The sequence below is a fragment of the Elephantulus edwardii genome, unplaced genomic scaffold (assembly GCF_000299155.1).
Source record: "Elephantulus edwardii isolate Elephantulus edwardi_28Jun2011 unplaced genomic scaffold, EleEdw1.0 scaffold00127, whole genome shotgun sequence".
Lineage (NCBI taxonomy): Eukaryota > Metazoa > Chordata > Mammalia > Macroscelidea > Macroscelididae > Elephantulus > Elephantulus edwardii.
Window position 1 is genome coordinate 7,060,515 of NW_006399877.1, and position 12,392 is coordinate 7,072,906.

Genomic DNA, 12,392 nt, shown 5'->3' on the forward strand with positions numbered 1-12,392 from the left:
CATCATCACCATCATCACTTCCATTACATCATCACTGTTACCATCACCTCCACCCATGGGGCCAATAACATCATCATCACCACCACCATCATCATCACCATCATCACCACCACCATCATCATCACCACTTCCATTACATCATCACTGTTACCATCACCTCCACCACCATCATCATCACCACCACCACCATCATCATCACCACTTCCATTACATCATCACTGTTTCCATCACCTCCACCCATGGGGCCAATAACATCATCATCATCACCACCACCATCATCATCACCACTTCCATTACATCATCACTGTTACCATCACCTCCATCCATGGGACCAATAACATCATCACCACCACCACCATCATCATCACCACCACCACCATCATCATCATCACTTCCATTACATCATCACTGTTACCATTACCTCCACCCATGGGACCAATAACAGCATCATCATCACCACCATCATCATCATCACCATCATCACTTCCATTAACATCATCACTGTTACCATCACCTCCACCATCACCATCATCACCACTTCCATTACATCATCACTGTTTCCATCACCTCCACCCACGGGATCAATAACATCATCATCGTCATGATCACTACTATTAACTTCATTACTGTTATCATCTCCACCATCTGTGGGACCACCCCCACCCCCATCATCATCATCACCACTACCATCACCACCACCATCACCATTACCACCATCACTCCTACCGTCTTCAGGAGCACCACCATCATCACCATCGCCCCATCACTATCACTTCCACCATCACCACGACCACTTCCATAACCACCACCATGTCACTTGTCACTGCCATCATCATTATCCTTCCATCACCACCACTACCACATCTATTACCATCCCCACTGCCACCACGTCCCTGAGCCATTCATAAGACCGTCAGCATCACCAGTCCAATTACGACTTCCACTGTCACCACTCCCACTCCCATGACTATCATTGTCCCCAGCCACTACCACCGGCAGCTGCTACCCGCAGCAGCACCACCATCACCACCATCGTCCGGCGGTCAGCGTTTGCCTCTGCTGGGCACCATGCTCACTGTGAGCGGCTGCCGCATCTCCACAGATGGCTTTTTCTTGTAACCCACGCTTTCCTACATTCAAATGTAAGTCATTCTAGTGTCTGGAAGGTGTCCTTGTTTTGTCTAGATTTGCTTCTACCCTCCTGGAAATTTACCCCATCATTCACTTCTGGGGAAGAAAGGAACTTTTTCTCTGATTAATATTTTTTAAATTGCATAATCAGAAAACAAATACTTTTTTTCAGTAAAAAAAGAAACACCCCTCAAACAATCGGACCACATGTGACGTCCACCTCAGCCCTACCCCCACCCTGAAGTTTCATCCCCTCTCTCATGGGGACTGGAGTGATTCTTGGGGGAGACATCCTCCGCTGGCATTTTGATAACTGGACACACATCATAGTTTAGAAACTGTTCTGTAAGAGACTTTTTCCTCTACGCAGTGTGTCTGGGGGATATTCTCTATTTGTACATGTCCCGGAAGAGCAGAACTCTGCACTACACTTTTACCATCTCTCGACAGGATTTCCAAAGTTTCCTCCAGCTTTTACACAAAAAGCTACAAACAGTATATTTTGAACACCCCTGAGTATGTCTGTGAATTCCCTGCAATCGCAGCCTAGCGTCAAATTGCTCTTGTGAGGATACACACACATTTACTACTTCCACACAAATGGCTACACCGCCTCTCAGAAAACACATTTCCCTCCTGCCAGCATTCCCGTTCCCTCGAGGGGCCCCTGCTTCCCGGAACCCCTGCCAAACCTGACTTCAGCGCCCTTGGCCAGTCTAAGAGGTAAAAAGAGCTTTTTTCTTGCCATTTTCTGGATAGCAGGGAGGGAAAGCAGAACACCTTCTCCTATAATAGCAGCCTTTTCTGTTTTCTCTTTTGCAAACTGTCAATTTACAGCCTCTCTCGCTTTTAAGAACTGAGTTGTTTTGACTCCATTATTTTTAGGAGGGTTTGGTTTTTTTAAAATCATCCTTAGTCTCTCATCTGTTTGAGAAGGTTCTCCCAGGACAGTGCTTGCACTTATCTTTTGCTCTGCTAAAGAAGCCCTGGTGATGTCATGCTTAAAGAATCCAGCTGCTAATCCAAAGGTCAATGGTTCAAACTTCCCCACTGTTCCATGAGTGAAAAATTAGACAATCTTCTTCCATAAGGATTTACAGCCTGGGATCCCCTCTGGGGCATTCTACCCCCTCCTTCAGGATCCTACAGGGTCCTACAGGGTCCTTTGGGGTGTCTGTGAGCTGGAAAGGACTTGATGATGGTAGCTTTGATGGGTTTACTTTGCTATGATGACATCTTCAATGAACAACTCGGCCACAGCCCACTGCACCCTATATGACCTGAGATGTAGGGTCCTCCTTTCACCTCATTATTCCTGGGCCAAGAGGCAGCATCAGGAAGAATTTAGGCACCTGTGTTTGCCTTCCTTTGATGAGAAACAATGAAGAAAAGCCCCGTTTTCTCTCCTTAGCTGACACTCAATAGGTTGGCTAGTGGGCCCACAATTTGAAGTCTTTATTCCTCAACATAAATTAAAAATAAAACAACAAACCAAAATAACCTAACTATCAAGTGTATTCCAGCTCATGGTGACCCTGTGGGTAGGGTGGAATCGCCCCAGAGGGCTTCGAGGACTCCTGCGACCTTCACCTTCAGCACACTGGTGGCTCTGAACCAACAACCTGTTGGTCAGCAACTAAATGCTCTTCAGCAGAAGTCAGACGAGGTAAGTATCCTCCCTGAGAACACAGGTACAGCACCCCACACACACTCTGTCCCTGGCCCAGTGTCACCCCCCCTGCTCCAACCCCTGGACCCTTTACCTGAGCACGTGTGCGAAGGCCAGGGGACAGCTGCTGGTCGAAGAGCCGCTGCAGAGACTCCAGAGAGGGAAGGGTCCGGGTGACCTCGCTGGGGACAAGGAAAGGACAAGAGTTATTGGGACCCCGTAGATGCTTCTCAGGCGGCAGGCTCACGCCTCTCCTGGACAGAACAGACACCCCTCCCTCAAGGACAAGCCCGGGCAAGAACCCAGGTCTCTTGTTGCCTCTGCCATGTCCCAAGCTCCCCATCCATGCAGAACCGGATCGCCCAGGGCCAGCTTGGTGTTCAGAAATCACTGAGCTTGAGGACATCTGGAATTCAAAGTCACAGACTGTTCCTGGAAATGACTGAGTCATCCCAAGGCCTCCAATCTATAGTGCTTCTAAGTGATCCCTCTGCCCCTTAAATTAAAGATGCAAATTCCTGGTTCTTTCCCAACCCCATCCCATAAGCCTGGCCGGCATTCCTGGTTCTGTCCCACCCCCCATGACCCCACAAACCTGGCCGGCATTCCTGGTTCTCTCCCACCCCCCACGACCCCACAAGCCTGGCTGGGATTCCTGGTTCAATCCCACCCCCCACCCCACAAGCCTGGCTGAGGTTGGTCTCGCATCTTCACATACTTCCTGGAGATGGTGGTCTGCAGATGTTGGGGCACATTTCCACCACAGACATGGCTGAGTACTCAGCTGTGAACCAAAACATGGGCAATTTGAACCCACAGCAGCTCCCAAGGAGAAAGACCTCCTAACCGGCTCTTGTAGACACGCACAGTGACGCTGCTGTTGTTAGGCGCTGTGAGTCCAGCACGACTCGGCAGCTGTGTGAACAGATCTGAGCCTCGCCCTGTCCTGTGCCAGCCCATCGGCTCGGACACGCTTTAGTCCCGTTACAGGAACTGTGTCAACCCAGTTCACTGAGGGTCTTTCATGCACCCTCCACCTTTCCAAGCACAGTGTCTCTTTCCAAGCAATTGTATTGTTGTTGTGTGCCATCGAGTCAGAACTGACTCCTAGCTGAGGCTCCAGCAGATTTTCAGAGGCAGTAAATCACACAGGAGACTGCCCATCCTCTGCGGAGCAGTTGGTGGATTTGAACTACATGCCTTTGAGATTGCGGAGCAGCTTTTTACCACTATGCCACCAGCCTCCCTTTTCAAGGGATGCTGTTGCTGTTAGGTGCCATTGAGTCGAGTATAACTCATAGCAACCCCATGAATGACAAACTTGAACCCTCCTATCTTGTCATTCACATAATCTCCAACACTCTCAAGCTCGTTGCTGCAGCCATTGTGTCGATGCACTTGGTTGAGGGTCGTCCTCTCCTTTGCCAACCCTCGAGCTTCCCAAGTGTGATGTTCCTCTCCAAGGAGCGAGCTCTCCTAGCAACATGTCCAGAGTACGTGAGACAAAGCTTCTCCATGCTTGCCTCCAAGAAGTATTCTGGCTGCACCTTCTCCAAGACGAACCTGTTTGTTCTTTTGGCCATCCATGGGACACTTAGTACTCTTCTCCAACACCATAACTCAAAGGCATTGGTTCTTCTTTTGCCGTCCTTAATCACTGTCCAGCTCTCAGATGCATAGCAAGTGACTGAAAAGACCATAATAGTCCGAATCAAGCACACTTTAGTCTTCAAATTGGCTTTATTCCTCCTCAGTACTTTGGAGAGGTCTCTGAATGCACACTTTCCATCTCTTGATCTCTTAACTGCCGGTACAAAGGGTGTTGATTGTGGATCCAAGTAAAATGAAGTTGTTGACAATTCCAATCTTTATCTATCATGATGTTGCCTATTGATGCAATAGTAAGCATTTTTTCTTCATGTTAAGATGTAATCTACATTGAAGACTGTAGTCTGTGATCTTCCACAGGAAGTGTTTCAAGCCCTTCTCACTTTGGCTAAGCAAGATTGTGTCATTTGCATAAATATTGCTTATTGATGAGTCTTCCTCAGATCCTGATGTCACGTTCTTCTTCATAGAGTCCAGCTTCTCGAATGTCTTCCTCAGCATACATACTGAATAGGTGTGGAGAAAGGATACAGCCCTGCTGCACACTTTTCTTGAATTTAAACTATACAGTGTTCCTTTGCTCTGTTCAGACAACAGCATCCTGGAGTAGGTATAGGTTTGATATGCACGTAATTAAGTGTCTTGAGAGTCCCATCTTTCTCAATGTTACCCATAGTTTATTGTGCTCCACACAGTCAAAAGCCTTTCCCCAGTCAATAAAACACAAACAGATATTCTTCTGGTATTCTCTGTTTCAGCATAATCCATCTGACATCAGCAATGATAGCCTTCTTAGTGATGCTACAAACAACAGAATGCAACCACATACAACAGAATAAAACCCTGCCCAGTCCTGTGCCAGCCTTGTGCTCTCTCCTGAGCTTAATATGCCAATCCATCTCATGAAGGGTCTTCTCACCTTCGCTGACCCTCTACCTTCCCAAGCATGATGTCCTTTGTTAAGAACTAGCCCTCCTGACAACATGTCTGAAGTATATGAGCCAAGGTCCCACTGTCCTTGTTTGTACAGGGCGCTCTGCTTGGACTTCATCCAAGGCAGGTTCGTCTGCCCTTCTGGAAGCCAGTGATCTTCACTAAGGAGTCTTGGTGGCATAACACACCATATGCACTTGGTAAGACATTACCAACAGTAAGGGTTGACCGGTTCACTGGTCACTCTTCGGGAGAAGGTTGCACAGTCTCTCCCATAATGACTTGGAGCCTCAGCAGCCCAACGGGGCATCAGGAGTCAGCCATGCGTTTTGGCTGGTTTGGTCTGTCTGCTTTGCCAACATCGTAATCCTCAGGTATCAAATCTTCTCTGGTCTTCCTTACTCATTGTCCAACTGGCATTTGCATGTGAAGCAAGTGAAATGACCACGTAGAGAACTCCATGCTGTCATTTGAGGTAGCCACCAACTCAACAGACACAACAACAGTCTTATCAGCTGGACTTTGGGCCCCTGACCTTCTCCCCTCAGTGGTGATGAGGAGTCTTTCTTCGCTTCTCATCTTCTCTGTTTTCCCCACATTCCTCGAAGCATGATGGGCCAACAATTTTCAGTCCCAATTTTCAATTATTATTTCATCAAAAACTGTTCATGTTTTCACATATTTAGCCTTCTGATGATTCCAAAATATTCTACCCAGTAAGTGAGCCAAGATCGATTGCTAGCTATTTGGGTGATCGGGAGAGCTGAGCTACTATAAACAAAGCTGCTCTTCACAGTGCTGTTGCTATAGCTTTTCCTCTTTATTCTCAACTGGAGTCTGCAGGGAACCAGATTCCAGATTCTGATAACCACTGCCAATCACGGAGGCCACCACTGGAAGCAGCTCATTTGGTGTGATACCCACAGTCTTTCTATTATTTTCTTGTCTTCTCCTCTTTAATGGGTATAATGTTGGATTTCAATATTCATGAATAGATTTGCATAATTAAAAGTTCTAACACCAAATGAGCCATAGTGGCAGCTGTTCAGCTAATTCAAGGTTGGTGGTTTAAACCCACCAGCCCAACATAGATGTGAGTGGGACAAGACGGAGCAATCAGCTGCTGTACCGACGGCAGGCAGAGACCCGAGCTCTCCTCTGCCACGTGGTGTCCCTGAGAGTCTAAGCTGTCTTGACGGTGCTTGACAATAGGAACTGGCCGGGCTGGAATCTGCACTTTTTTTTTTCACTTTTTAAGGTGTGCACTTTTATTCAACTGGTCTCATGTCAGTGTACAGGTAAAGCCCTGGCTGCCTCCACATCTCAGCCACCCCAGGGAGACCAAAAGCCTTCATATTTCTAGAGTTGAGGGAAAGGGCAAGGGCCCCAAAAAAGTAGGGCCACTAATGGCTGACTATTGAAAAACAAAAACTAAAGAACAAGTATTAAGGTGGAAGATTTAAAAAAAAAAACCTGGGTGAGGGATGGGGCTTTTCTGCTTAGGGGAAGGGAGAGGCTTCTGGAAAGGCAGGAGTTTCCTGTCACATCGCCATGTTGATTATTTGGAATGACTATTTAAAAAAAAAAGGAACAATGTACAATCAAAGTCCTGGGCCACATTGGAGAACTGGGAGGATTCTTGCTCCACACCAACTGCTGTCACCCTCACCGTTCCAGTTTTTAAATCCTGAGTCAAGCGCAAAAGAAAAAAAAATTTAAAAATTTAAAAAAGAAACAAAAAAGTAACAAATAAAGCCATGCCAATTCTCATCCTTTGTTTTTTTTTTTCTGCGCAAGTTTGGTTTTTTTATCAAGAAAGGGTGTAACGCAACTAAACAGTCCGCCTAGAAGCATTTGCGGTGGACGCTGGAGGGGCCAAGACTCGTCGTACTCCTGCTTGCTGATGCACATCTGCTGGAAGGTGGACAGGGAGGCCAGGATGGAGCCGCCGATCCACACGGAGTATTTGCGCTCAGGGCGAGCGATGATCTTGATCTTCATCGTGCTGGGGGCCAGCGCTGTGATCTCCTTCTGCATCCTGTCGGCGATGCCTGTGTACACGGTGGTCCCGCCAGACAGCACTGTGTTGGCGTAGAGGTCCTTGCGGATGTCAACATCACACTTCATGATGGAGTTGAAGGTAGTTTCATGGATGCCACAAGACTCCGTGCCGAGGAAGGAGGGCTGGAAGAGTGCCTCGGGGCAGCGGAAACGCTCATTGCAGATGGTGATGACCTGCCCATCGGGCAGCTCGTAGCTCTTCTCCAAGGAGGAAGAGGAAGCCGCCGTGGCCATCTCCTGCTCGAAGTCCAGGGCAACGTAACAGAGTTTCTCCTTGATGTCACGCACAATTTCCCGCTCAGCCGTGGTGGTGAAGCTGTAGCCTCGCTCGGTGAGGATCTTCATGAGGTAGTCCGTCAGGTCCCGGCCAGCCAGGTCCAGACGCAGGATGGCATGGGGGAGGGCGTACCCCTCATAGATGGGCACAGTGTGGGTGACCCCATCGCCGGAATCCATCACAATGCCAGTGGTTCGGCCAGAGGCATACAGGGACAGCACGGCCTGGATGGCGACGTCCATGGCAGGGGTGTTGAAGGTCTCGAACATGATCTGGGTCATCTTCTCCCGGTTAGCCTTGGGGTTCAGGGGGGCCTCTGTCAGCAGCACAGGGTGCTCTTCGGGGGCCACACGCAGCTCGTTGTAGAAGGTGTGGTGCCAGATCTTCTCCATGTCGTCCCAGTTGGTGACAATGCCGTGCTCGATGGGGTACTTGAGGGTCAGGATGCCTCTCTTGCTCTGGGCTTCGTCTCCCACGTAGGAGTCCTTCTGGCCCATGCCCACCATCACGGCCTGGTGCCGAGGGCGCCCCACGATGGAGGGGAAGACAGCCTGGGGGGCATCGTCGCCCGCGAAGCCGGCCTTGCACATGCCAGAGCCATTGTCGACCACGAGCGCAGCGATGTCATCATCCATGGTGAGCTGGGGGTGGTGGGTGTGAACCGGCGGCGGTGACTATGTGAAGGGGCCTGTGCTCCGGGGCAGACGAGGTGTCGGCTGTCTGGAATCTGCACTTTTAAGCATGAACTTTGGAAGGAAGGATGCTGTGCAGTCAGGAGGGACCGGCACCTGGAGAAGTGCATCTCGCCTGGTTAGTGAAAACGAGGAAGACCGGTGACATGGACTGGTACATGGCTGCGACACTGGAGCAGACGTAGCCAGGCCTGTGAGCACGGCCCAGGGCCAGGTAGACTCGTCCCCTGGCGCACAGGGTCAGGGTGAGTGAGGGCGGAGGGCAACCGAGGACGTCAGCATCCGCAGCCTCCCCGGTGCTGCCTGTGAACGTGAGTTCTCTTCACTGAGTGTTTTGGGCCTTGGCGACTTTTCTGGGTGGAGTTTGGTTTGCTATCTCATATGTCGGTACATATCTTTACACATGCTTTAATTTAGGTTTTATAGGTATTTTTCCAGGCTGTGGTTTCCATCCCAAGTGGCAGGATTTCATTAGAAGGTGCTTTATGCTTCTTCTTTTTTTAAAATTTTTTTTTTTGCTTTATGCTTCTTATTGTTCTATCTTCCACTTCTCTAAACGCTTTACTTACCCCAGTTAATGAATTGGAACAATCACACACTCATTTAAAATTGGTTTCCTGTTCACTCTTCGAAGTCCTAGCACATGTGGGCTTTCCCCCTTTGGTACACTACCTAGAGAAATCCTGTGGGCACAGCAACTCAGTGCTGGGCTGTGAAAAAGTTTCGAGGCTTGAATTCACCAGCCAGTCCCTGGGAGAAAGGTGGGTCATCTGCTCGGGTACAGCTGTACGGCCTTGAAGATCTTACTTATGGGGACAGCTTGACTCTGCCCCGTGGGTCTCTATGAGTTGAGGCAGACTCGATGACAGGAGGCTGGGCTTGGATTCCGTCACCAGTTGACCTTGAGTTTTTAACCTATACACACAATGGAACAAAACAGTGCCCAGTGTCCCTGCCATTCTTATGACTGGCTTCAGACCAGCTGTTGTGACCCAAAGGGCTGGCATGGACTGAGTTTGGGAAGCTGGTTGCCAGGCCTTTCTTCCTAGTCTTTGTCAGAAGGTCAGCATCACAGCACTGCATGAGCCTCCACGGACAGATGGATGGGGGCAGGCCTTGAGGAGTGTCAAACTTAGGGTTCCCCCATGGTAAGTGAGAATTCTACCACTGGACTCACAGTGCTCCAACCTTTTGGTGTTTGTGTTGTTTTGTTCTGGGAATGATTGTTTCAAAGTAAAGTTATTTTTCCTTTGCTATTCAGTTACTTTCTTTTTTTGTCTTATTCTTTTTTGTGTGTGTGTGTACTGTCAGATCTGACTGGTACAGGAGGGAATTGTCCATCCTTCTCCAGCAGAGCATCTGGTGGATTTGAACTGTGTACCTCTGGGATTGCAGTGCAGCTTCTTGCAACTAGGCCACCAGAGCTTGCCTTTTAAAATTTTTTGTTGTTGTTTTTGTTCAGTTACTATCACAACAGGCTCTCTTTCCCCACGATCTCCCATCTCCGGGGCCAGGGCACCTCTAAGGCTTGTCCACGGTGCTTTTCACCGCTTCCACCACAGCGCTGCAGCTGCTCTCAGGCAGTGTCACGTGTGTGCACTGCAACATCTCACAGCTCCTGGGATGTCTCAGGTTTTACCCCACTGCCTGAGGGCTGATCCTGACTCAGGGTTGCCCTGAGTGACACAGTGGAACTGCCCCGCAGGGGCTCTGCGGCTGTAATCCTTAAGGAATTGGACAGCCACATCTTTCGCCAGTGGAGCAGCTGGTTGAGCTGGAACCACTGACCTTGGGGTTAGCCGTCAAGTGCTTAACTGCCATTTCACCAAGGCTTTTTGCCTGTGCCACCAAGGCTGCTGTTGGAAATTCAGAGGCTTCCTTGGGACTCCTTTAGGGGCCAAGAGCAGGGAAGATTAATCATGGGGTTGTACAATTTGATGGGGGGTGGGTGAGGGAAATTGCAAGAATCTGGTATGAAAAGCAATGTATTTGAATTTTTTAAAATAAACTAATATAATAATAAAAAAGAGCAGGGGAGATTACTATTCTAGTACATTATACCATTATATAATATGTTGTTGTTAAGTGCCTGTGACTCTTGGTGGTTTTACGCCCCCAGCTGCTCCGAGGCAGGAAGGGGCCCAGTCTCTTCCCTCTAAGACTTGCAGCCTCGGAAGCCGAGTGCGGAGTTGGGAAGAGGTGTGCGGGACTGAGCAGCAGGGAGTGGAGCCCTCACCGTCGTGCCGGTTTCCCCTCGGGTCCACTGTGATTTAGGAAACTCTGGGTCTCTCCAGGCAGTTGGATGGTTACGGCTTGTTTTCTTACTTATTCTGTCTTCTGGGAGCGTGGTGTACTCACAGTTAGCTTCTCAGTCAGATGCCGGGTTTTTATTTTTAAGATCACGAAGATGTGTAGCACAAAAGTACTGGGTCTCTTTTGGAGAACAGTATGACACTCGTTTACACTTTTGAGAATTAAAAAAAATTCATATAAATATGCCTGTGTTCTTGAATGGCATCCCGGTTAAGTCAATCCTAGGTCGACAGTGTTTTCACTGGAGATACTGTCCTAGGTTTCTTGCCTCCTAGCTGACCTTTCTGCGGGTTCTCAGCAGTAAGTCACACGCGAGGAGATCGTCCACCTTTCTCCTGTGGAGCAGCTGAACCCCACGCCTTTGGGTTGGCCGCACAACTCCTTAACATCAGCTCTGAGAGTTCCAGACTTCCTTGGGTCCAACGTGAAAATCCATGGACGTAACAGCCAAGACATCAAACGATGCATCGCAAGGGCAGATATGCTGCAAAGTAACGTCTTCAGAGTGTCAAGGAGGTTACTGCGAGGAATAATGCGCATGGAGCTAATGTTATGATCTTTTCAATCGCCTTATTTGCCGGCAAACGTTGGACAACAAAGAAGGAAAACTGATGCCCCTGAATGAAGACATTAGCAAAGAACTCTGACAATACACACCATGGACCACCAGAAGAGGCACCATCTCTCTTGAAATAAGTACAACTAGAATGTTTCTTAGGGTTTTCAAACCCTTAGCCAGGAAATGAAAAAACATATTGCGATGGGAAAGTCTGCTGTTAGGGACCTCTCTAAAGTACTCAAGAGCAAAGGTGTCTCTCTGGAGACTAAGGTGCGCCTGATACAGGCCATGGTCTTTGCAATCACTTGTTATGCATTAGAGAGTTGGACAATGACTAGGGAGGATAGAAGGAGAATTGACGCCTTTGAGCTGTGGTGCTGGAGAAGAGTATTGAATGTACCATGGACTGCCAAGAAAACAAACAGATTCACCCTAGAGAGGGTTAAACCAGGCTACTCCTTGGAGACAAGGATTCTGGGGCTTCGTCTGACATACTTTGGAGATGTTGTAAGGAGAGACAGGTCTTTAGAGAGGGACACCATGCTGGGTAGAGTAGAGGGACAGCGCAGGAGGGGAAGACCCTCTATGAGGTGGATTGATTCAGTGACTGGGATAATCGGGATGGGTGTGTCAGCGGCAATGCGATTGGCACAGGATAGAGCAGGGTTTAGGGCTGTTGTACATAGGGTTGCTATGAGTCACAAACGACTCGACGGCACATAACAACAACAAACAACAGAATGTTTCTTGGAAGCCACAAAGGGAAGACTGTATCTCATATACTTTGGGAACCTTACCAGAAGGGGCCAGTCCCTGGAGAAGGACGTCAGGCTTGGTGAAGCAGAAGGTCAGGGAAGGAGAGGAAGACCCTCAAAGAGATGGAGTGACACAAGGTGACAGCAGTGGCTTAGACTCAGCAGGGGCTGAGGAGATGGTGCAGAGGGCAGCGTCACTGGGAGTTACAACAAACTCAGTGGTACCACCAACAAGAACTGTCCCAGAGATTGTAAAATGGTACAGCCACTCTGGAAGGCAGTATGGCGCTTCCTCAAAAAGCTGAACATAGATATTCCAGATGACCCGGTTATTCCACTACTTGGAGTATATCCTGAGAATGAGAGAACTGAGGCACAAATTGAGATTTGTACA

At 48.7% G+C, this 12,392-nt stretch overlaps 1 protein-coding gene across 1 annotated transcript in view; it reads right to left on the reverse strand.

Moving 5' to 3' along the window:
• Positions 1-12,392, reverse strand: part of INPP5D (inositol polyphosphate-5-phosphatase, 145kDa) — a 140,906-nt gene that overhangs the window by 53,427 nt on the left and 75,087 nt on the right. Inside the window, exon 6 of the mRNA XM_006893532.1 lies at positions 2,895-2,982. Within this exon, the coding sequence (XP_006893594.1) occupies positions 2,895-2,982 (88 nt within the window). The remainder of the gene's footprint in view (positions 1-2,894; positions 2,983-12,392) is intronic.